Below are 22,754 nucleotides of genomic sequence, written 5' to 3' on the forward strand. Positions count from 1 at the left end.
ACTAATTACCCAACAAAAGGCTGCAGTTAGAATGATAACAAATTCTCACTACAGGCAGCACACTCCACCAATATTCAATACACTAAACCTACTCACCATACAAAACATCCATACTTATTACTGCACCTATTACATACATAGAACACTTAACTCTGATATTAACCCTCCCCTCAAACATCTCCTTGCCAACCTCAACAGAACACATGACCATAACACAAGGCACAGATCACTCTTTGATGTTCCTCGTGTCCATCTCACACTATGCAAAAACTCAATGCACATAAAAGGCCCTAAAATCTGGAATTCATTACCTGTAAATATAAAAGAAACACAACCTGTTTATAAATTCAAGTCTCTTCTCAAAGATTACTTACTCACCCAAAACCAAATAAATACTGAATAACTGAACATTATAAATTGTATATCTTAAATGTTTCTCACAATTATATCACATAAATGTTAAACCTAAAACCCAATCTAACTTTATTATTTTTTAAATACACTACCTAACAGAATCACTACCTAACTGAATGCAACCATATGACCTGTCTTTGTAATACTCACTTGTGCTTTATAGTTATCTGTTTACATTAATGTTTTATCACTGATTTCATCATTGCTTAGTAGCAGCGCTGTATAGTCCTTGTGGCTTAGCGCTTCTTTTTGATTATAATAATAATAATAATCATTGCTTAGTTAATCTTAAGTTAATTTTAAGCCAGCCCGTAATGCTATGCATAGTATAAGTGGCTTTGGCATACTGCTCTTATCTGTATTTTTTTTGTACCTCTGTATGTGTGCACAAATTGGAAATAAATAAAAAAAAAAAAATAAAAAACTTCGCAACCTTTATTCCCGGCTCCTGTAAGCTGTTAGTGGACTTTATAAACCCAACAACACGAGCAAATAGGAGTGTTAAAGCTTGTTTTAAGGTGATTTTTTTTGCTTGTCTGTCTCCCAGAGAGCCTTTTGTACTTATTTTGAACCCTCAAGAGAGGTCGTTTGACACCGGAGTAGGGCTCTTAAACCAAAAATTGGAGCTACCCTCCTTTTCCTTGGTTCCAAAGTTTATTACCTCTCATTCGTTAGTCCCTCGAGGAAGGCATCTTGATGCTGGTAAGGGGCTCTTGATGCGAGGAATTAGGACTTGTCCTTTGCATCAAACCTGCATTTTCCACTTCCACCAGACCATGCATGACCACTGTGGATTTAATGCTTCCCATTCCCCAAACTTCGGCATTCCCTATGAACGTAACAATAAATTAAGCAGGGTTTATGCTGGTAATAATTATTAGCTATCTCAGGGAATTACTATTCCAGGATAACCCATGAATGTCAGTGGGTGGGATTTATTTTTATTGAGGTCCTTTATATGACCCACAACAGTTGGCTAACACCCAGGTGCTCATGGCTTGGTTGGTAGCGTCCTCAGCTCACACACTCAGGGTCTGGCATCAATCCTGGGATCAATCCCTGGCATGGGTGGAAATGGACATATTTCCTGGGTGTTGACTGTTGTGGGTCATATTTCCCTCAAGGAAGGTTCCTTGATTTAGGGAATTGGATCTGTGCTCCAGTTCCCCGAATTAAGCCTGAATGCCTTCCACATCCCCCCCCCCCCCAGGCGCTGTATAATCCTCCGGGTTTAGCGCTTCCCCTTGATTATAATAATAATGTGGGTCATATTAGATGCCAAGATTAAAGGACAACAAGAGAAATAAGCGCTAAACCCACTAGGGTCATACAGGGACAGTCCTTATTGATGCGCTGAATTTATTGGGTTATCCTTGGTGGCTAACCCTCTGGGTTTAAAATCCCCATAAAATCTTACCTTACATACTGCTAGTTGAATAGGAATAACAGGTGGGTAGATTATGCATTGATGCGAGACACTTTGGTAAAAACACACAAATGCCGTTATATGGGACCATCATTGATGTTTTGCCGACAATTTGGTTTATTAAATTAAAACAAGACTGTAGTTAATACATGTAATTGTTATTATTATAATATGGGGGAGTGCTAAACCCATAGGATTATACAGTGCATGGGGGGAGATAGAAGGTATTCAGGCTCATTTCAGGGATCACAGCACAGATCCAATTCCCAAGATCAAGAGCACCTCACCAGCATCAAAGGAACCTCCCTTGAGAGGTAATACAAGTAAGATTTGTTTACTTTCCTTTTGGCTGAATCTACATTTTGCTGCATTATTTTCTCTACTTATTCTAATGTAGATTCTCATAATTATTCTAGGTTTGCAACAATGTCACGGGCAGGAAGTAAAATGCGAATGATGAATAAGATGATGGAGAAAGTAAAGCACTCAAAAGTGATGCGTACCACCATTCCTGCCGGCATGGCGGGAACTCACCTGGGACCCACGTTAGGACAGGTAACTACACGATAATAAAATTTTATTGTATTATTTTTATTTTTTATCTGATATGTCTGTGCATGTGATTAAAGAGTGATTCCTTAAAACTTGTTGGGCTGTATTCCTAGAGGTCCCAGTAAATTTAGAAAAAGCACATCACACAATAGTACTGTAATTCTCTTGTACTGTATAATGTTTCACTTTCCTTTTTCTCCCCAGCGTGGTATAAACATTGCAGCCTTCTGTAAGGATTTTAACACTCGAACTGCACACTATATAGAAGGTGTTCCCCTTCCGTGCCGAGTAAAAGTTCGGCCTGACAGATCCTATGAATTAGTAATACACAACCCTCCTTCAACATACTTTATTAAACAAGCAGCTGGGATTCAAAGAGGTGCAATGAAGGCTGGTATGAACAAAAGATTAGATTTTTTGCAGTATGTTAGTTATGATTAGTTATGATTGGATTTTTTTTTTTTTTTTTTTTTTTTTTTTACAATTTCCACATTCTTGTTTAAGGAAACGTACTGTACCTTATTTGCATAAAACCCAAAATAATGTTTTACCATAATTTGTGAATTAATTTGCAATATTTCTTTATAGGTCAGGAAGTGAGTGGCAAAATAACCCTTAAACATGTTTATGAAATAGCTAAGATCAAACAGCAGGACCCACCACTACACCTCACACCCCTTAAACAAATCTGCGAGTTAGTCATTGGTTCAGCTCATTCGTGTGGTGTTGAGGTATGTGTAAGTGATTTCATTGTTTCTTTACAGCTGTCATTAATGATCTTGTTTAAAGAGCTAGTTTCAGTATTTAAATCATAATAAATTCTGCAGTGTTTTTAATGTAAAAAAATATATTAGATATTACTGAATTATTTTTAACTTAATAAAAATAATATAAATCACAGCTTGTTGCTAATGCTGAGTGGGGAAAAAAATATTCATGAGCAATTTGTTCAACATCATCAATAAAGTTAAATAGGTCACTTGATTAACCAACATGCATTTAAATTTACACTCTACAATGCACCTTGCCAGTTTGTATACAAAATAGCCGACTAATTAGTTTCAAGTAAAACTGACCAAACTTTTATAATGGGTTCAGTTGGATAATGCACATAAGACACACATTTCTTCATTTAACAATGTGGTTTTCAGAGATGAACCCTTAATGTTCAGTGAAATTTACCTGCATAGACTGGGGTTACCTCTCTAATGCTTTCATGTGATCAAACTATCTACCATTGTACTTACTGACACTTGATAAATGTTACTAAAGTTTTTTTTTCCTCCAACAGAAATAAAAGTTTCTGTAGCCTGCAGTACATTTGTACTTTATTTCCAGGTTGTAAAGGATTTGGATCCAAAGGAATATGGAGAATTTCTTATGGAACGTTCAACAGTTGTTGAAGAACAACTAGCCGAGCTAAAAGAAAAAAGAGAAGCTAAGTTACTCAGAAAATAGTTTTATGTAAAGTATTAAATTATGTTATAAAAAGTGTACTGTATGTATATAAATACTTTAGTGTTTTATGTAAATTTGTTCTTTATACATAGCCTTGTATTACATACAGTATAGCATACTTAAGTTCTGTTTAATTCAGCAGAATTTTAATAAATAGATCCTGGTTTAGGGGTGTCATTAAGTAATCCTTTAATTATATTAAACTTCATTTGGAGCAACCAGCTCACTGTGTTTAGCAATCTAGTTGTACATTGTCATTCATTATTGTGTGGTTATGAAAAAAAGTTTTGTGCAAAAAATAAGTATAGACTCCTTTCTGCAGTTTATTCAGTAAGAAAATTAATTAACAGTTTTGATTATAAATTTTACCATAAATAATGAGAAAAGATTTAATAAATAAACAAGACTAAAAAATTTAACAGGTACATATAAAAAAAATGTATATTTCAACTTCACTTAGAAACACTCTTCAGTAGTGTGTATGTTGCAGAGAAAGAAAAATTAAACACGGGTAAAAAGAAATCTATATTTCAACTTCAGTTAGAAACACACTTCAGCAGATAGTGTACATGTTGCAGGGAAGGGGTTACTGGGCATGTATATGGTATAAATATATACATGAAGGATTGCATGTTTCTTTTAGATTGTCCCATTTATCAGAGTATTCAAGGCTTCATTTTCAACCACTTGCAATACCCCAACTTGCTTATTCTGCCTTCTGAGTCTCTTGTCTTTAATACTACTACTACTACTAATAATAATAATAATAATAAAATAGTGCCTGCACTCTGAAAGAGGGTGGAAATACTACAGTAGGAGGGTATAATGATTGTGATGTCAGCACACTTTTGGAAAGACAACAGTTGAATGAATGATGATCATGGCTTAATTATTTTATTAACTACAATCATTCATTGTAGTCATCCTGACTGTAATGAACTGTTTTTAATGATTCTCTAATCACACTGACGTCTTGAATATGAGTTAAAGTATATTTTTTAAAGTCTGTTAGCAATGTTGGTACCCATATAAGGTTTAATTGTACTTTAAACAACTCAATTTATGTTTCTTCTTGAACTGGTTTTACTGTTGCATCCAAATTTTGCCTGTCTTCTACATCTTTGTTTTTATCAGACAAAGAATTTTTGTCCTTCAGCATATCTGTAAATGATGTATTATTACCTGGCAAACTTTTAATTTCCACTTCATCTACAGGTTGACCATTTATTATCCCTTTTAAGGGCAGCATTTCAGAAGCTGTTATCTTGTATTCCTGAAGGAGTTTAGAATATGGGCGTGTACGGATATCATCACCCTTAGTTTTGTCTTGCTGAGGAACTGAGAGGGAATGGTTGTGAGCTTCTAATACAGGGATCACTTCCTGTTTCTCAGCATTAAGCATTTCTGAATATTTATGAGTAACTTCTTTGAACTCCACTTTTCTGGGAGGAATTAAGAGAGTACTGTAGTTTTTTACAAGGGATCCAGTATAAGGCAATGGGTGTATAACAGGAAAGTGGGAGTAAAGATGTAATGGTTGAATATTTGAAGGATAATTCTTCACTATATATTCACGCTTTTCTAAATCTTTCTGATTTTGACCTACATTATCTAGTGACACAGTGGAGTTAGCTAATTTTTCTTCATTATATTTTTCTACTTTGCCCACATCATCCATTTCCTTCTCTGACTTACTGTGAGGGGCAGGCTGGTCACTGTTAATATATCTATGCTGACTAGGTTTAACTTTTGTTCTTTTATGTAGTGTATTGCCTCTCTGCTTATTTCTTTTCTTTTTTATCTCATTTCTTCGCCTTTTATTTTGTCGTCTTTTAAGTTTTATCCTGTACAAAAATGGAAGTGTAGGTTGTGTTTTAATGTTATCATTTTTACTATCATGACCAGAATATATCTGAGGAAATTTTTCGTTTGTAAAAAAACTGTCAGGTGAAAATTTTTCACTTCCTTGATCTTCAACCAGGGAACTTGGTTTTTGAATATTATACATTGTATCTGTGTTTAATTGTTCAGTGGGATAAATTTTTTTTTCGAGTGAATCCACAAATGTCTGGTGTGAATTCTGTCCTACATGTTGCCGATTGTTTTTTTCAATTTGACCATAAAAGACACCTGAAATGCGATTTTCAGATGGAGGTCCAAAGTTTTGGTGATTATGTTGCTGTGTAAAACCTGAAGTTTGGCCTTCAGTTATTTTTGTATTAGAAGCTTGAATGTGAGACATTTTGAAGTCTGGATTTTGTTGACTATAAACATTGCTATTTCCTATGCTATTGCTATTTTGTGTTATATGCAGAGGCCTTGCTGTGTTTTGAGGATTATTTAGCTGTATGCTCAAGCTTTGTTGATTGGATGTTGAGTGCATTTGAGGGCCTTGCTGGTTAGGAGTAATGTAAGATGGAGTAAATTGATTTGGGTGTATTTTTACCCCCGAGTCATGATCAATTAGTGCCTGAGAATTTTGGAGATTTGGAAATGTATCTGTCTTTGATGTTAAATGGGGAGTCAACTGACTAGAAAAAGACTGGATAATTGAACCATGTTGTGGAGCATTTATCCTCTGTGAAAGGGAAGCAATGTTGAATTGGCTTCTGTCTGGGTCCAAATTCAGACTGTGATGACTGGAATATGTATCAAAACCTGATATTTGTTGTTGTGATTTTAGATTTTCAGCCTTGACATAAGCACTTGTTATAACTGATGGTTTAGTATCGGGTAATTTAGATGTGTCAGCTACTTCAAAGATATGTACAGGAGAACCAGTTTTGGAATACATATTACTAAATAGTTCAGATGAGTGAATTCCATGATGAAGATTTGGATTTTTATATAAATGATAAAAGTGAATATTACTAGGGTCAACACGAAATGGAGCTGAATATTTTATATCACCAGCAGCAATTTGATGTGAATGCTCATGGCTATTTTTTTGCAGGGAAGGGAGCTCTTGCTCTGATGCCTGTTGTTTTTTCTTAGTTTTGTTCTTCTTGCTCCTTTGCTTAGTTTCACTTTTGTTTTTATTCTTTCTCTTACTTTTTTTGTTGTTTTTATTTCTTCTAGTTTTTCTTTGACTTTTGCATTTGTTTGAGGTGCAAATTTTGCTTTGTCTATGTCTTTTGTCTTTTGAATCAACTTCAGGATTAAGGTGGTCTATAAGAGTTTGAATATCTATTTCAGGTGATGGCACACTACTGCTTTTACCTCTCGATTCTGCATCATCCAACCTCAGAGCATCAATAATTCTTGACAACTGAGAAATGTCTCCTTCAACTGGAATTTTAGCTTCTTTATCAGTATAGACAATGGTAGTCTTTGTACTTTTGTCATCCACAGATTGATTTAACTTTCCATTCACAAGATTCATAGGCAAGATAGTGAGCAACTGGCTTCCATTATTAAAATTCACATATTGTGGCACGTGTGTAATAATATGTTTTTCATTATGATGGGCCATCTTTAATGGTTCATGTTGTTGGCCTTTGAACAGTTGCTGGCTACGTTTTATCTGTTGTTTTATCTTCTTTATTCTTCTTCTTTCTTGTTTAATTTTTTTACTTTTCACCTTGGCATTTTTATTTTTATCTTGTCTCTCACTGGTATATTCAGAGTCAGAGTAAGTCCCATTCCAGTGGTAAAACATGGTAGAGTTTTGGAAAACTTCGTAGTAGTTGACTGGCTTATTATTTTGAGGAATAATTCTGCTTGTTTTGCTTCCTTTTCTAAATTTCTGAAAGTTAAAAGATAAAGGTTTTAAAAAGAAAACTAGCAATGAGATACAAAAAATTAAAATTAAGAAAAAATGTACATGATCACAATTTTTTTTTTTAACTAGTCGTGCCTTAATGGCACAAGTGATACAAGGGCACATATCCCTGCATTTTATAAATTCTTTTAGCATACTGTCATGTAGTGTTCATCCACTTCCATAGAGAAGACAACTGTCAAGCTGTAGTAGTAGTATTAATTTTGACATTTACATTGACCACCTAGGCCACTCAACACACACAGCTATATAAAATAGTATATACAAATAGGAATAAAACAAACAATAGTTTGGCTATATACAACTTACCTCAGCTATCATAGGCAGAAAACTGCATTTCATATGTTACCATTTTGTTATAAAAATTAAAATGACTTTGTGGACACCCTATATAACTGGAGATAATAAAATTAAATGTGATCAGTGAGTCACCAATGAATGTGTCATCATATCCAATCTAAAATTTGAAAATTATTTGAGAAAAATTTCCTATCAGTTATGCATATACAGCACAGTACTTCAAGCTTTACCATTTTTTTAGGTTTTACATTAGATCATAATCCAGTTCAGACTGGGCAGTGTTCTCCTCAAGGGTGAGTTATCAAGTCTTGCAGAGAAACATACAACTCTAACTTATATCTCTTATCACAGTTAGTGACAAGAGGTGTCACAAAGTGTGATGGTGTCATACAGGGGACTGACATCAGTGTTCTTGAACACTTGTCATAATAACATCATTTTTGTATATAACACCCTGGTTGTCTCCCATCAAGACAGGGTGACCTGATAAAAGAAAACACTTTCACTGTTACTCACTTAATCCCTTGTTAAAATCTCAATGAAATGCCCAGTAACTCTTCTCACCCTGTGATGGGATATAACACTTCTAATTTTATTTTTCTCTTAGCTCTTGATAAAGTTTATATTCAGTTGCCAGAAGCATGCTAACATTTTAGTTGAAATGACTTCAAAACCACAGCATCCCCAGAGTGTAGGTACTGTACTTCCCACCTCCAGGACTCAAGTCCAGCTGGCTGGTTTTCCTGAACACCTTCATGCATGTTACCTTCCCCACACTCTAACAGTAGGTCAAGTCACAAAAACTACTTGCCCCCACACATTCCTATCTAGCATGCTTACACAAGCCTTTACCTCTTCTCTCCAACCTTTCCTAGAATGACCCTTCACTCTCTTTCCATCTACCCTGAGTTTATATAACCTCTAGTCATCCTAATTTACTCTCTTCTCTCAAAATGTCCAAACCACCTCAACATCCCCTCCTCAGTCCTCTAAATAATATTTTTGGTAACCCCAATCTTTCTAATCTCCAAGCTCCAAATTTTCTCCACAAGGTTCACACTATACATTGCCCGCAGTCATAACATCTCCATTTCTTCCAGCCTCCTCCTCCTCCTCTGTTATATCCTATCAGTCTGTACTTTGTCTGTCATTCCATCATAAACCCAGCCAGCATTATTAATAATATACTCTGGTTAATCAAAGTTGACATAAATGCACAAAATATGAGATTTTGAATACAGCTTACAATATTCCGCATCTGCCATTGCTAATTAGCCAAGAACTCAACAGTTGTCATTACAGTTTGGAAGTACAATAAAGAGTAAAGCAAAGTACAGTACAGGTCTCCCTCAACATTCACGTTTTCAACTTTCACGGGCTTCACACATTCACAAATTCCCAACTGCCAAATTCCCAGCCACCAAATTCCCAGCCGCCAAATCATATTTAAGTTTCCCGCCACCTGCGAGTCCCTACTACCCTCCCTCCGACCCCCGCAACTGGCAGCCACCCCTCCCACCACTCAGTGTGGTGAGTGTTTTGTTTGTTCATTATTTGCTATTAAACTACAGTATAAATAATGTAAACCCATTCATGACTGCATATTGGAATGGCTATTCAGACAGGTATTAGACGGTGACATCATATGTTTACTCTTGAACACTGCAAAGAATTAAACATTTCTGCTACAGCTAATAATAACAATAGTAATAATAATAATAATAATAATAATAAATATGATATAATTGAAGAAGGAAATTGTACAAAAATACGAGGGAGTGGTTGACACATCGTCAGTGTGACTTTGTTTATGCTGGAGTGAACATTAGTCTCCCTGCTCTTCCAAACATTTCACAATAATTCATTGTGTTTGGTGCTTGTAGATTGAGTGTGACTGGAGTGGTAGAGGCAGTGATTGAGGCATTGGTATTTAATAACATACATGTTAACAATAATACATGTTATTAATAATATGTACTATTATTATTTATAACAGATATGTTATTAAATACATACATGTTAATAATAATACATGTTATTAATAATAACATGTACTATTATTATTTATAACATATATGTTATTAAATACCACTGCCTCAACCGCTGAATTATTGTGAAATGTTTGGAAGAGCAGGGAGACTAATGTTCACTCCAGCATAAACAAAGTCACACTGACGATGTGTCAACCACTCCCTCGTATTTTTGTACAATTTCCTTCTTCAATTATATCGTATTTATTATTATTATTATTATTATTATTACTATTGTTATTATTAGCAATAGCAGAAATGTTCGATTCTTTGCTGTGTTCAAGAGTAAACACATGATGTCACCGTCTAATACCTTTCCTAATAGCCATTCCAATATGCAGTCATGAATGGGTTTACATTATTTATTCTGTAGTTTAATAGCAAATAATGAACAAACAAAACACTCACCACACTGAGTGGTGGGAGGGCTGGCTGCCAGTTGCGGGGGTCGTAGGGAGGGTAGTACGGACTCGCAGTGGTGGAGGCAGTGGTGGAGTCTGTGGTATTTAATAACATACATGTTATTAACATACATGTTATTAAATAACATATGTTATTAAAGCATAACATGTATATATTTAGTACAATTTACGACATTTTCATGTATTTTATGATTATTCATGGTTCAACAAGTTAAGGAAGCAGTATTGTAATATATTTCCCTGCAATATATTGGGGCACCAAACATTCACGGTTTTTTAACATTCGCAAGGCTCTTGATCCCCTAACCCTCGCGAATGTTGAGGGAGACCTGTACTGCCATACCTTAGTGGATCTTCTGATATGTTCTTCCACCACCCAGTGAGCAGCTCGTGCCCCTGACAGCAAGGCTCCATCAACAGTTCCATATCGATCACTTGATGAGTGCTCACCTCCGAAGAACAGGGACTGACGAAGACAAAAAATTTATGAATAATTTACAAGATTGACCAATTATGTAGTGTACCTCGGACACATCTATATGAGTTTTATTCATAATGAGTTTGTTAGTATGTATAACAAATAAATACAGTGGACCCCCGGTTTACAATATTATTTCATTCCAGAAGTATGTTCAAGTGCCAGTACTGAACAAATTTGTTCCCATAAGGAATATTGTGAATTAAATTAGTCCATTTCAGACCCCCAAACATACACGTACAAACGCACTTACATAAATACACTTACATAATTGGTCTCATTGGGAGGTGATCGTAAAGCGGGGGTCCACTGTATTTAAATTTGTTGATCAGTATATCTAACAATTTTAACATTCGTAACCCTTCAGTGGGGGGCACCCTGTGCTGGCAAAGAGCTCTTGATTCAATCAATTGTAGCTATCCTCTCTTTCCTTGGATTAAACCTGATTACTTCCCACTCTCAGGCACTGTATAATCCTTTAACACTTTCCCATATACTGGGTGTACTTGAAAATAATTAGGTACTCCTAGGCAATAAGGATTTGAGCAAATATAAATACCTTTTAAGCTATTTTTTTCTAGTATTGTATTCACTTTCACTGACTGACCTCCTTGCTGAAAGTCCTACCTTTGAAAGACTCAATCTCTGTTTTATTTTTTTTTAAATACAGCATAAGCTATTGGCAGTTTGGAGGGATATGTTGTGTATCTTTATATGTTTATGCTTCTAGACTGTTGTATTCTGAGCACCTCTGCAAAAACAGTGATAATGTGCGAGTGTGGTGAAAGTGTTGAATGATGATGAAAGTATTTTCTTTTTGGGGATTTTCTTTCTTTTTTGGGTCACCCTGCCTCGGTGGGAGACGGCCGACTTGTTGAAAAAAAAAAAAAAAAAAAATAAGCTAACCCATTGCACCAACTTTTATTTAAATTTTACTCCAGCACTATCTCCTACCTTCACTCACTCTAATCCTTACACACTCCTGCCCCTCCCTCACTCCTCCCCTTTGCACATTCCTGCTTGAGCACATCCCTCCATGTGGCACTGTATTCCCTCAAGTGAGGTTCCTTGATGCTGGTTAGGGGCTTTTGATCTAAGAAATAAGACCTGTGCTACAATTCTTTGAATCAAATCTGAATGCCTTCTATTTGCCCAGGGGAGTGCTAAACCCATACAGGTTTCATTCTCCTCCATGAATGTAATAATAATGCAGTGCTGTACAGCTCTTTCAGATTTAGCTTTTAAATTTATTACAATAAGAAATTAATGCTAGTATTGTACATCACTATGCCTACAGAGCAGCAGTGTATGACTTGTGGGTTTAGTGCTTGGTTTTGATTATAATAATAATATCCCTACAGACTGTATCAGAGCCTTATATCATAGTGCTGGGAGCAAAACACAAGTACAGCCACTCCTCACGTAGCAACGTACGCATTTACCAACAACTCGGACTTACGACGGGCTCTCTGGCCAGTATACATACCGAAATAATGTATATTAGAGTTGATTTTCTCTATTCTGTTTATTACAAAATACAGTACACTGCTGTATAAACATAAAAATATACCAAAAATGTTATAAATGGTGCAAAGGTGACATTAAAACAGTATCATTGATAGTTGACACAAACCCACTACCATTATTTGTAGTATGCTCCTCACTTAGCAATGAATTCGTTTACTGACGTGGTCTTAAGAACGGAACTCCATTATTTTATATACAAAATCTTACTGTTAGCCTGAAAACAGAGAAGCAGTAATCATTCTTGCTCGTGTGTTATATTTGATTTATTTTTAAAGCTACTCGCAATTCTGAATGATCCATCCTGGTTTGTCATTCCTTATTAATACTGTTTATAGGGTAATACAAGTAATAATAATAGTGCTACTCAAAGTATTTGCTGCAATGACAAGACTTGACAGTGTGTTACCTCATTTACAGCCAACTCATGAGCATAGTATATATTTCATCACATCAACCCTAGGCTAGACTGAATATTGTATATGTATTTTCCTCCTTGGCCCAATCTCACCTGCTGGCCTTTAGCATTGATGAGCTTTGGAGTCAAAGCACTACGATCCTGGAGGTGGTGTGAGGCTTCTGTATTGGTCATGAAGGACTGGTAGGAGCCACGTGACCATAGGTTGTGACACCAGCGAGACCTGTTAATAATGTTTGTACTTGCTTCAAGTGGTGATGAAAAGTCTTCTTAAATATTAATATGAACAAATTGTCAAATGCATTTATTGCATTAGAAAAGATAATGTTGATGCATTCCTTTTTCTAACAATGCACTATATTGTTTTTAAAATGCTATAAATTATATCCTGTTATACTTCCTGTATAAAGGTGTATAAAATACTTATTGTATACAGTATTGAAAAACTACAATACACCAGGCAACACTAAACGAACCCACTCTACAAGAAAATACACTACCCTTCACTATACTTGGAATTAAAGTTAAATGCTGTACTGATATAGTTTTTTTTTTTAACACATCAGCTGCCTCCCACCGAGGCAGGGTGATCCAAAAAAAGAAAGAAACACTTTCACCATCCTTCAACACTTTCACCAGCATTCACACATAATCACTGTCTTTGTAGAATATACCTGGATACCTGGAATATACCTTGAGAGGGTTGACCCCCCATTTCTGGCAGGAACTAATTGATTTTCCAGACAGTGGTCAATTTTCAAAAACTGTTCCTGGAATTGTTGGGAAGTTGCATCAGGAGGCTTGTATACAACCACAATGACAAGGTTTTGGTTTTCAATCTTTACTGCCAAAACTTCAACTACATCATTTGAGGTGTTTAGTAATTCTGTGAAAATGAGCAACTCTGTGACATCCAGGCCAACGACAGTTCAGATGTCACTTCAAACAGCCAATATCCCAAACCCCTCCTTTAAAGTGCAGGCACTGTACCTTCCACCTCCAGGACTCAAGTCTGGCTAACTGGTTTTCCTGAATCCCTTCACCAAATATTACCCCACTCACACTCCAACAGCTTGTCAAGTCCCAAAAACCATTCATCTCCATCACTCCTGACATGCTCACACATGCCTGCTGTATGTCCATGTGTGAACGTGTTACATAGAAATGAATGGCGATAGACAGTGTTTGGTATTTGGCAAGCTGTTGGAGTGTGAGCAGGGTACCAGTATTTATTTGCCTTTGTACATAATACTGTACCTAGTATGACATAACTGTATAATCAATCGAATGAAAGTGGCAACTTTTGTGGGAGCATTCTTCAATGAAGTGTATAACAATTCAATTGACTGACAGGTTTTTTTAAGGTAGCAAGAGCCTTGGTGCTGACCTGTGAAAAAATAGAGGGAGTGGCACAATAAAATCCCTGTTTATGGTCCTGAGAAAAGTGACCAGATGAGAGATGATAGTCTCGGGATCCAGCTTCTCCATTACCAAAGAGGCTTCCCCTGTTAATGTCATCTCCAGTTGACCCTGGTGATGAGGCAAGCTCCTTATCTGCACAATACTTGACACCCATTCCTGTATTTGGAAAAAACATAGTATGTGCATTTTTATGGCACAGTTGCAAACTAGTCCTCATATAAGCATGTTTGTATTAAATAAGCTTCTTCCGGCTTGCTAAGCATAGTCAACATTTACAGTAAGTTTTAAAATTACTGTAGTTATGGAGTTTTTATTCTTGAATAGCACCAAATGTCTGGGATAAGATTGATGAACAATGGAGTTACTGTTTTGAAAATTACTGTACTGTACAGTACTAGTGTCCTTCGCTTTATTCAACTTCACTATTATGCAATGTCCTTGTTCTATTGGTAATTCAGTATGTGCAATATACATTCTCAATGTGGTCAGTGCAGCTAGCAAAACATACTGAAAATTCTTTTTATGTGTAATTAAGTGTATATGACTGGAATGAGCTTAGCACAGCTACCATGGCCCTGGAATATATGTATACATAAAATGAGGGATTTCTGGTACATATACAGTACAGAAATTGGTAAGAGCAAAGGTGCTTATTGTCCTCTCACCTGAATGAGTTATTGTCCCCAAAGATTAGCAGGATAAGTTAACAAATCATTTGCTTAAAATTTTAATAATTTGTTATTATAAATTAACCTTGAATACCAAATAACAAAACTATTTATTTTCCTAACAAAACACTCAATTGTGTAACCAGTGGTTTAAAACACTGATCATTCTCTAACATACATACTGTATATAAAAATACCTTGCAAAGACTATAATCAATTATAAATATGACAATCAAGTAAAAAGTTAACTACAGTACTGGAGTAATTGAATGTTTCGTAATTTTTTTTTTTCAACAAGTCGGCTGTCTCCCACCGAGGCAGGGTGACCCAAAAAGAAAGAAAATCCCCAAAAAGAAAATACTTTCATCATCATTCAACACTTTCACCTCACTCACACATAATCACTGTTTTTGCAGAGGTGCTCAGAACACAACAGTTTAGAAGCATATACGTATAAAGATACACAACATATCCCCCCAAACTGCTAATATCCCAAAACCCCTCCTTTAGAGTGCAGGCATTGTGCTTCCCATTTCCAGGACTCATGTCCGGCTATATAAAAACAACTGGTTTCCCTGAATCCCTTCACTAAATATTACCCTGCTCACACTCCAACAGATCGTCAGGTCCCAAATACCATTCGTCTCCATTCACTCCTATCGAAAACGCTCATGCACGCCTGCTGGAAGTCCAAGCCCCTCGCCCACAAAACCTCCCTTACCCCTTCCAACCTTTTCGAGGACGACCCATACCCCGCCTTCCTTCTCCTACAGATTTAAATGCTCTCCATGTCATTCTACTTTGATCCATTCTCTCTAAATGACCAAACCACCTCAACAACCCCTCTTCAGCCCTCTGACTAATACTTTTATTAACTCCACACCTTCTCCTAATTTCCACACGCAGAATTTTCTGCATAATATTTACACCACACATTGCCCTTAGTCAGGACATCTCCACTGCCTCCAACCGCCTCCTCGCTGCTGCATTCATAGCCCAAGCTTCACACCCATACAAGAGTGTTGGTACTACTATACTTTCATACATTCCCTTCTTTGCCTCCATAGATAACGTTTTTTGACTCCACATGTACCTCAACGCATCACTCACCTTTTTTCCTTCATCAATTCTATGATTAACCTCATCCTTCATAAATCCATCCGCTGACACGTCAACTCCCAAGTATCTGAAAACATTCACTTCTTCCATACTCCTCCTCCCCAATTTGATATCCAATTTTTCTTTATCTAAATCATTTGATACCCTCATCACCTTACTCTTTTCTTTGTTCACTTTCAACTTTCTACCTTTACACACACTCCCAAACTCATCCACTAACCTTTGCAGTTTTTCTTTAGAATCTCCCACAAGCACAGTATCATCAGCAAAAAGTAACTGTGTCAATTCCCATTTTGTATTTGATTCCCCAAAATTTAATCTCACCCTTCTTCCGAACACCCTAGCATTTACTTCTTTTACAACCCCATCTATAAATATATTGAACAACCATGGTGACATTACACATCCCTGTCTAAGACCTGCTTTTACCAGGAAGTAGTCTCCCCCTCTTCAACACACCCTAACCTGAGCCTCACTATCCTCATAAAAACTCTTTACAGCATTTAGTAACTTACCACCTATTCCATATACTTGCAACATCTGCCACATTGCTCCCCTATCCACTCTATCATATATGCCTTTTCTAAATCCATAAATGTAATAAAAACTTCCCTACCTTTATCTAAATACTGTTCACATATATGCTTCAATGTAAACACTTGATCTACACATCCCCTACCCACTCTGAAACCTCCTTGCTCATCCGCAATCCTACATTCTGTCTTACCTCTAATTCTTTCAATAATAACGCTACCGTACACTTTTCCTGGTATACTCAATAAACTTATTCCTCTATAATTTTTACAATCTCTTTTGTCCCCCTTCCCTTTATATAAAGGGACTATACATGCTCTCTGCCAATCCCTAGGTACCTTCCCCTCTTTCATACATTTATTAAACAAAAGTACCAACCACTCCAACACTATATCCCCCCCTGCTTTTAACATTTCTTCATGATCCCATCAGTTCCAGCTGCTTTACCCCCTTTCATTCTACGTAATGCCTCACGTACCTCCCCCACACTTACATTCTGCTCTTCTTCACTCCTAAAAGATGGTATACCTCCCTGCCCAGTGCATGAAATTACCGCCTCCCTTTCTTCCTCAACATTTAAAAGTTCCTCAAAATATTCTCGCCATCTACCCAATACCTCCCTCTCCCCATCTACTAACTCCCCTACTCTGTTTTTAACTGACAAATCCATATGTTCCCTAGGCTTTCTTAACTTGCTTAACTCACTTCAAAATTTTTTCTTATTTTCATTAAAATTTCTTGACAATGCCTCTCCCACTCTATCATCTGCTCTCCTTTTGCACTCTCTCACCACTCTCTTCACCTTTCTTTTACTCTCCATATACTCTGCTCTTCTTATAACACTTCTGCTTTGTAAAAATCTCTCATAAACTAACTTTTTCTCTTTTATCACATCTTTACTTCATCATTCCACCAATCACTCCTCTTTCCTCCTGCCCCCACCCTCCTATAACCACAAACTTCTGCCCCACATTCTAATACTGCATTTTTAAAACTCATCCAGCCCTCTTCAACCCCCCCCCACTACTCATCTTTGCACTAGCCCACCTTTCTGCCAATAGTCGCTTATATCTCACCCGAACTTCCTCCTCCCTTAGTTTATACACTTTCACTTCCCTCCTACTTGTTGTTGCCACCTTCCTCTTGTCCCATCTACCTCTTACTCTAACTGTAGCTACAACTAGATAATGATCCGATATATCAGTTGCCCCTCTATAAACATGTACATCCTGGAGCCTACCCATTAACCTTTTATCCACCAATACATAATCTAACAAACTACTTTCATTATGTGCTACATCATACCTTGTATATTTCTTTATCCTCTTTTTCATAAAATATGTATTACTTATTACCAAATCTCTTTCTACACATAGCTCAATTAAAGGCTCCCCATTTACATTTACCCCTGGCACCCCAGATTTACCTACTACTCCCTCCACAACATTTTTATCCACTTTAGCATTGAAATCCCCAACCACAAGTACTCTCATACTTGGTTCAAAACTCCCCACGCATTCACTCAACATTTCCCAAAATCTCTCTCTCTCTCCTCTACACTTCTCTCTTCTCCAGGTGCATATACACTTACTATAACCCACTTTTCACATCCAACCTTTATTTTACTCTACATAATCCTTGAATTAATACATTTATAGTCCCTCTTTTCCTGCCATATCTTATCCTTCAACATTATTGCTACTCCTTCTTTAGCTCTAACTCTATTTGAAACCCCTGACCTAATCCCATTTATTCCTCTCCACTGAAACTCTCCCACCCCCTTCAGCTTTGTTTCACTTAAAGCCAGGACATCCAGCTTCTTCTCATTCATAACATCCACAATCATCTCTTTCTTATCATTTGCACAACATCCACGCACATTCAGACTTCCCACTTTGACAATTTTCTTCTTATTCTTTTTAGTAATCTTTACAGGAAAAGGGGTTACTAGCCCATTGTTCCGGGCATTTTAGTTGACTTTTACAACACGCATGGCTTACGGAGGAAAGATTCTAATTCCACTTCCCCATGGATATAAAAGGAAAAGTAATAAGACCAAGAACTATTAAGATAAAATCAAATGAGATGAGTGTGTATAAATAAACATGTACAAGTATGTGTAGTGTGACCTAAGTGCAAGTAGAAGTAATAGATTTGTTAAATGTGCACAAGACATTTGGGTGTTTGATAATAAAAATTTAACATTATTATTTGATGCCTACCATTTCCTTTGGAAAATAGTAATCCTTCCAGAAGATCTGCATACTAAAAGGCTTATTTCCCCACCACGGCATCACCCAACCCAAAGATATCCTGTTGACAGCACCTGACTGCACACCCTTCAATGAAATTATAAATTACTGTTAATTATAATTTGTAACAGCCTGGTTTTAAGATTAGATATTTAGATACAGTACAGTACTATATTTAATGTTTACTGTTGCAGAAGAGTCTAGATAAGCGAGAAACTAAAGACGTCTTTCCATTACAGTTACAAGAATGTTTTATTACTATGTGAAGGCAAAAAAATATGTACGTATATATCAATAGCATAAAGTATCCTGAATATCAACACATGACTGGAATTTTTAAAGCATTTTGATTTCCAATGTATTAATTTTGTTATGTATCCATTGACCACCACATGATACCTAGTGGCCATGATAGAGACAAAGTGATTTTTGTAAGTCATTGTCTTCAAAGACTTACAAAAGTTTGATTGTAATAAGGCTCAGGGAAAAGACTCTTCAAGGAATGGGGATATATGTTGCTGGTAAAGCTCTCTTTATCCAAGGAATTGGAGCTATCCTGCCCTCAGATCAAACCTGGTTACAATACTTCTCTCTTCCCAGGCACTGTATGACTAATGGGTTTAGCACATCTCCAAAAATACAAGCACTAATATAGGCAATTGACATAACACAAAACAAACCTACAGGTACAGTACTTATTTTTTTTTTTTTTTTAACATTGCCCTTAGACAGGACATCTCCACTGCCTCCAACCGCCTCCTCGCTGCAGCATTTACAACCCAAGCTTCACACCCATATAAGAGTGTTGGTACTACTATACTTTCATACATTCCCTTCTTTGCCTCCATAGATAACATTTTTTGTCTCCACACATACCTCAATGCACCACTCACCTTTTTTCCTTCATCAGTTCTATGATTAACCTCATCCTTCATAAATCCATCCACTGACACGTCAACTTCCAAATATCTGAAAACATTCACTTCTTCCATACTCCTCCTCCCCAATTTGATATCCAATTTTTCTTTATCTAAATCATTTGATACCTTCATCACCTTACTCTTTTCTATGTTCACTTTCAACTTTCTACCTTTACACACACTATTAACTAGGTGAATTAAAAGAATATTAAAAAATATACAAGTAAAAAGAAAGAGTAAAACACAGTATTAAAAATACAAAAACACTGTATGACACATAAGTTGAATGCTTTTGTGAATTTAATCCCCTTGAGAAGGTGTCTTAATGCTGGTGAGAGGCTTTTGAAATATTCCTGTCTTTTCCTTGGATTGAACCTGTTTCCCATTCCCAGACTCTCTATGTTTCCTATTTGTTTAGTACTTTTCCATGGGTAATAATAATAATTGTAAATATAATAATAATAATAGATGCATAAAAAGCTGAGACCAACATACCTGGAGGGCTCTGGAGAAAGTATTGGGAAGTGCAGGTACAAAGGTTTCAAGATGTCTTTCTCTGAGCACACCCAGAGGCAAGGTGACAATCAAGTAGTCAGTGAGGTATGAGGAACCATCAGCTGTCACCACCAGGATATTCTTCCTGCTAGATATCTCCCAGAACACTTTACACACAGGACTTAGCAGTCGTACCTGCTGCTGAGGAATCTCGTCCTTGAAGAGTAGTGATTACAAGGGATGAGGTATATGAGCAGGATGGATATCTAGGAATAAATTTTAGCACATGAATAAGTGAAAGCATTGTTGATTTACCAAGTCATGATAAAATAATATTTACACATCCTCAGTAATACTGTACTGTACATCCATATAACAAATCAGTGTTGGTATTTTTATATGAGAAAAATCTGATGTAAAATAAGTAGAAAGGGAGAAATTGTTGGCATAAGAAGCATTTCTACAATTTTAAAACTCCTCACCAGAGGTTTCTTGATGCCGGTGAGGGGTTCTTGATCCATGGAATTGGACCTAGCTTCCCCTTTCTTGGACTGAACATGAGTGCCTCCCATTTCCCCAGGTGTTGTATGGCCCCTGCTGGTTTAGTGATTACCCATGAATTTAATAATAGTATTATTATGTAAAAAATAAAACAGGAAAGGAAGAATATGACTTAAGAGTAGAGAGAGGGAGCAGAGCCTCACCATCAGGTACTGAATAAGACCATCCATGCCACCCTTCCACGTGTAGTCTTGTCCAAGGCTGATGAAATTGTCAGCATCTCTGGCAGACATGTTGAACCAGCTGTTCACCCCAAACTTGTTGCTCACTTCCTGCAGGAATTTGATAACGAGGTTGCTGACACGTGGGAATATATATCTTAACTTTTGGGGCAGTCACCCTTGATATTAAGATAAGACGAAATGGTTATCATTATAAAGTATTACAATAGGAGTTACTAGTTAAGTAGTTATGGTTATCATATACTTTAAAGCCAAAAGTAGTAATTATTGTTTATATTAATGTCACCCTGCCTTGGGAGATAGCCAGCATGTTTAAAAAAAAAAATAAGGTCTGATGTTATCATTCATATTAAGGTAAGAAGACATGGTTATCAATCAGATTAAGATAAAAAGTTATGGTTATCATTCATGTTAAGGCAAGAAGTTTATGTATAAGATGTATGCAACAACTGTGTATTTTTATTGAGAGGTTTTGTCTGCACAACAGGTTTCATCAATAAGACACTTACTGTTGAAATGTTTTGCCCACCAGTGGCTTTTTCAATAATATTTTTTTTAATAATAATAACATCTTTATTTCTACAAGTTCATATACAAGGTATACAGGTGCAGCTGACATCAATGACATACTACTATATACATAGAAGTTCTTTGTTATGCAGAGCATTTCAGGCAAATTAAGTCAGTTTTGTCCAGGATGCAACCCACACCAGCCAACTAATACCCTACACATTTTACTGATGGGTGAACATGGACAGCAGGTGTAAGGAAACAAGCCCTATCTTTCCACCTTTGCCGGGAATCAAACCCAGACCCTCAGCGTGTGAAGAGAGCTTTGCCACAGGCCACACTCCAATACAAAGAACACTGGAAATGCTGGAAGAAGTGGAGAAGTAATTTTTAAGTGTCCAGCCCCTCAGCCTTGAAAGCTGTCCAGTCCTTCAGCCTTGATAAATCTAATGTAGTGTATTTGGGAAGCCTATGTACTTCAAATTCAAATTGAGACAGAAGAGTGGTGCAACAGCTGAAGACATCATCACAGATGGGTGGGCTCCACTATTTGAAGTAGGTCAAGCCCATAAGGTGGGCCTTAGCTTTAGTAATTAAGTAATAGTGGGAAAAGACCTGACTTACGTCACATGTGGGTAGGCCCACATGCGATAATGTCTTAAACTGCTGCATCTCTACAACTCCATAAGAACATCTCTAAGCAGCCTTACTACAATGATATACTTCTACTGTAGTAGAAATTATATAAGAAAAATATGTTGAGATAAACTAACCTGATGGAGGATATACATTGAAGCTTTTCTGTCATCTGCATCACTCTCTCTACTCCATAGCTCTTTAAACCTGAAAAAATAACATTAAAGATTTCAGTAACTCCTTAATCTTGCTTTAATTATATTTTTCTTGCCTTCAAGGGAGGTCCCTTGATGTCAGTGAGGGGCTCTTGATTCAGAAAATTTGAGCTTCCCTTGCATCAAACCTGATGGCCTCCCATGACCCTTATAGGATTAGCAATTTTCAGTAATAATAATAGACAGAAATGTTAAAAGCAGGTGGGGTATAGTTTTGGAATAGTTGGTGCTTCTATTTAATAAATGTATGGAAGAGGGAAAGGTATGTAGGGACTGGGAGAAAGCAAGCTTAGTTCCTTTGTATAAAGGCAAAGGGAGCAAAAGAGTGTAAAAATTATAGGGAAATAAGCCTGTTGAGTATACCTGGTAGAGTGTATGGTCGAGTTATTACTGAAAGAATTAAAAGTAAGATGGAGAGCAGAATCGTAGATGAACAA

At 36.6% G+C, this 22,754-nt stretch overlaps 2 protein-coding genes across 11 annotated transcripts in view; one reads left to right on the forward strand and one right to left on the reverse strand.

Moving 5' to 3' along the window:
• The first annotated feature begins 842 nt into the window (after positions 1 to 842).
• mRpL11 (mitochondrial ribosomal protein L11) lies at positions 843 to 4,015 on the forward strand. 7 transcript variants are annotated; one of them, XM_070088339.1, is made up of 6 exons: positions 868 to 932; positions 2,084 to 2,163; positions 2,257 to 2,395; positions 2,597 to 2,786; positions 2,981 to 3,123; positions 3,731 to 4,015. In XM_070088339.1, the coding sequence occupies exons 3-6, from the start codon at positions 2,267 to 2,269 to the stop codon at positions 3,848 to 3,850; spliced, it is 582 nt and encodes a 193-aa protein (XP_069944440.1). In that variant the 5' UTR covers positions 868 to 932; positions 2,084 to 2,163; positions 2,257 to 2,266; the 3' UTR covers positions 3,851 to 4,015. The 7 variants fall into 7 exon arrangements, with proteins under 7 accessions (XP_069944439.1, XP_069944440.1, XP_069944442.1 ...); XM_070088341.1 differs by having other exon boundaries at positions 2,084 to 2,154; XM_070088337.1 differs by lacking the exon at positions 868 to 932 and adding an exon at positions 1,056 to 1,116 and having other exon boundaries at positions 2,084 to 2,154.
• Positions 2,727 to 22,754, reverse strand: part of LOC128690764 (peroxisomal N(1)-acetyl-spermine/spermidine oxidase) — a 41,333-nt gene continuing 21,305 nt past the window's right edge. For 3 of the 4 annotated variants that reach the window (XM_070088330.1, XM_070088329.1, XM_070088328.1), the window contains 8 exons: positions 22,240 to 22,309; positions 20,918 to 21,046; positions 20,214 to 20,429; positions 18,769 to 18,885; positions 14,191 to 14,381; positions 12,897 to 13,026; positions 10,727 to 10,849; positions 4,160 to 7,595 (listed from right to left, as the gene is read on the reverse strand). In XM_070088330.1, the coding sequence (XP_069944431.1) occupies positions 4,911 to 7,595; positions 10,727 to 10,849; positions 12,897 to 13,026; positions 14,191 to 14,381; positions 18,769 to 18,885; positions 20,214 to 20,429; positions 20,918 to 21,046; positions 22,240 to 22,309 (3,661 nt within the window). In that variant the 3' untranslated portion in view covers positions 4,160 to 4,910. Of the gene's footprint in view, positions 3,812 to 4,159; positions 7,596 to 10,726; positions 10,850 to 12,896; positions 13,027 to 14,190; positions 14,382 to 18,768; positions 18,886 to 20,213; positions 20,430 to 20,917; positions 21,047 to 22,239; positions 22,310 to 22,754 lie in introns of those variants that run through there. The other variant, XM_070088331.1, reaches the window with a different exon arrangement.

The sequence above is a fragment of the Cherax quadricarinatus genome, chromosome 24 (assembly GCF_038502225.1).
Source record: "Cherax quadricarinatus isolate ZL_2023a chromosome 24, ASM3850222v1, whole genome shotgun sequence".
NCBI lineage: Eukaryota > Metazoa > Arthropoda > Malacostraca > Decapoda > Parastacidae > Cherax > Cherax quadricarinatus.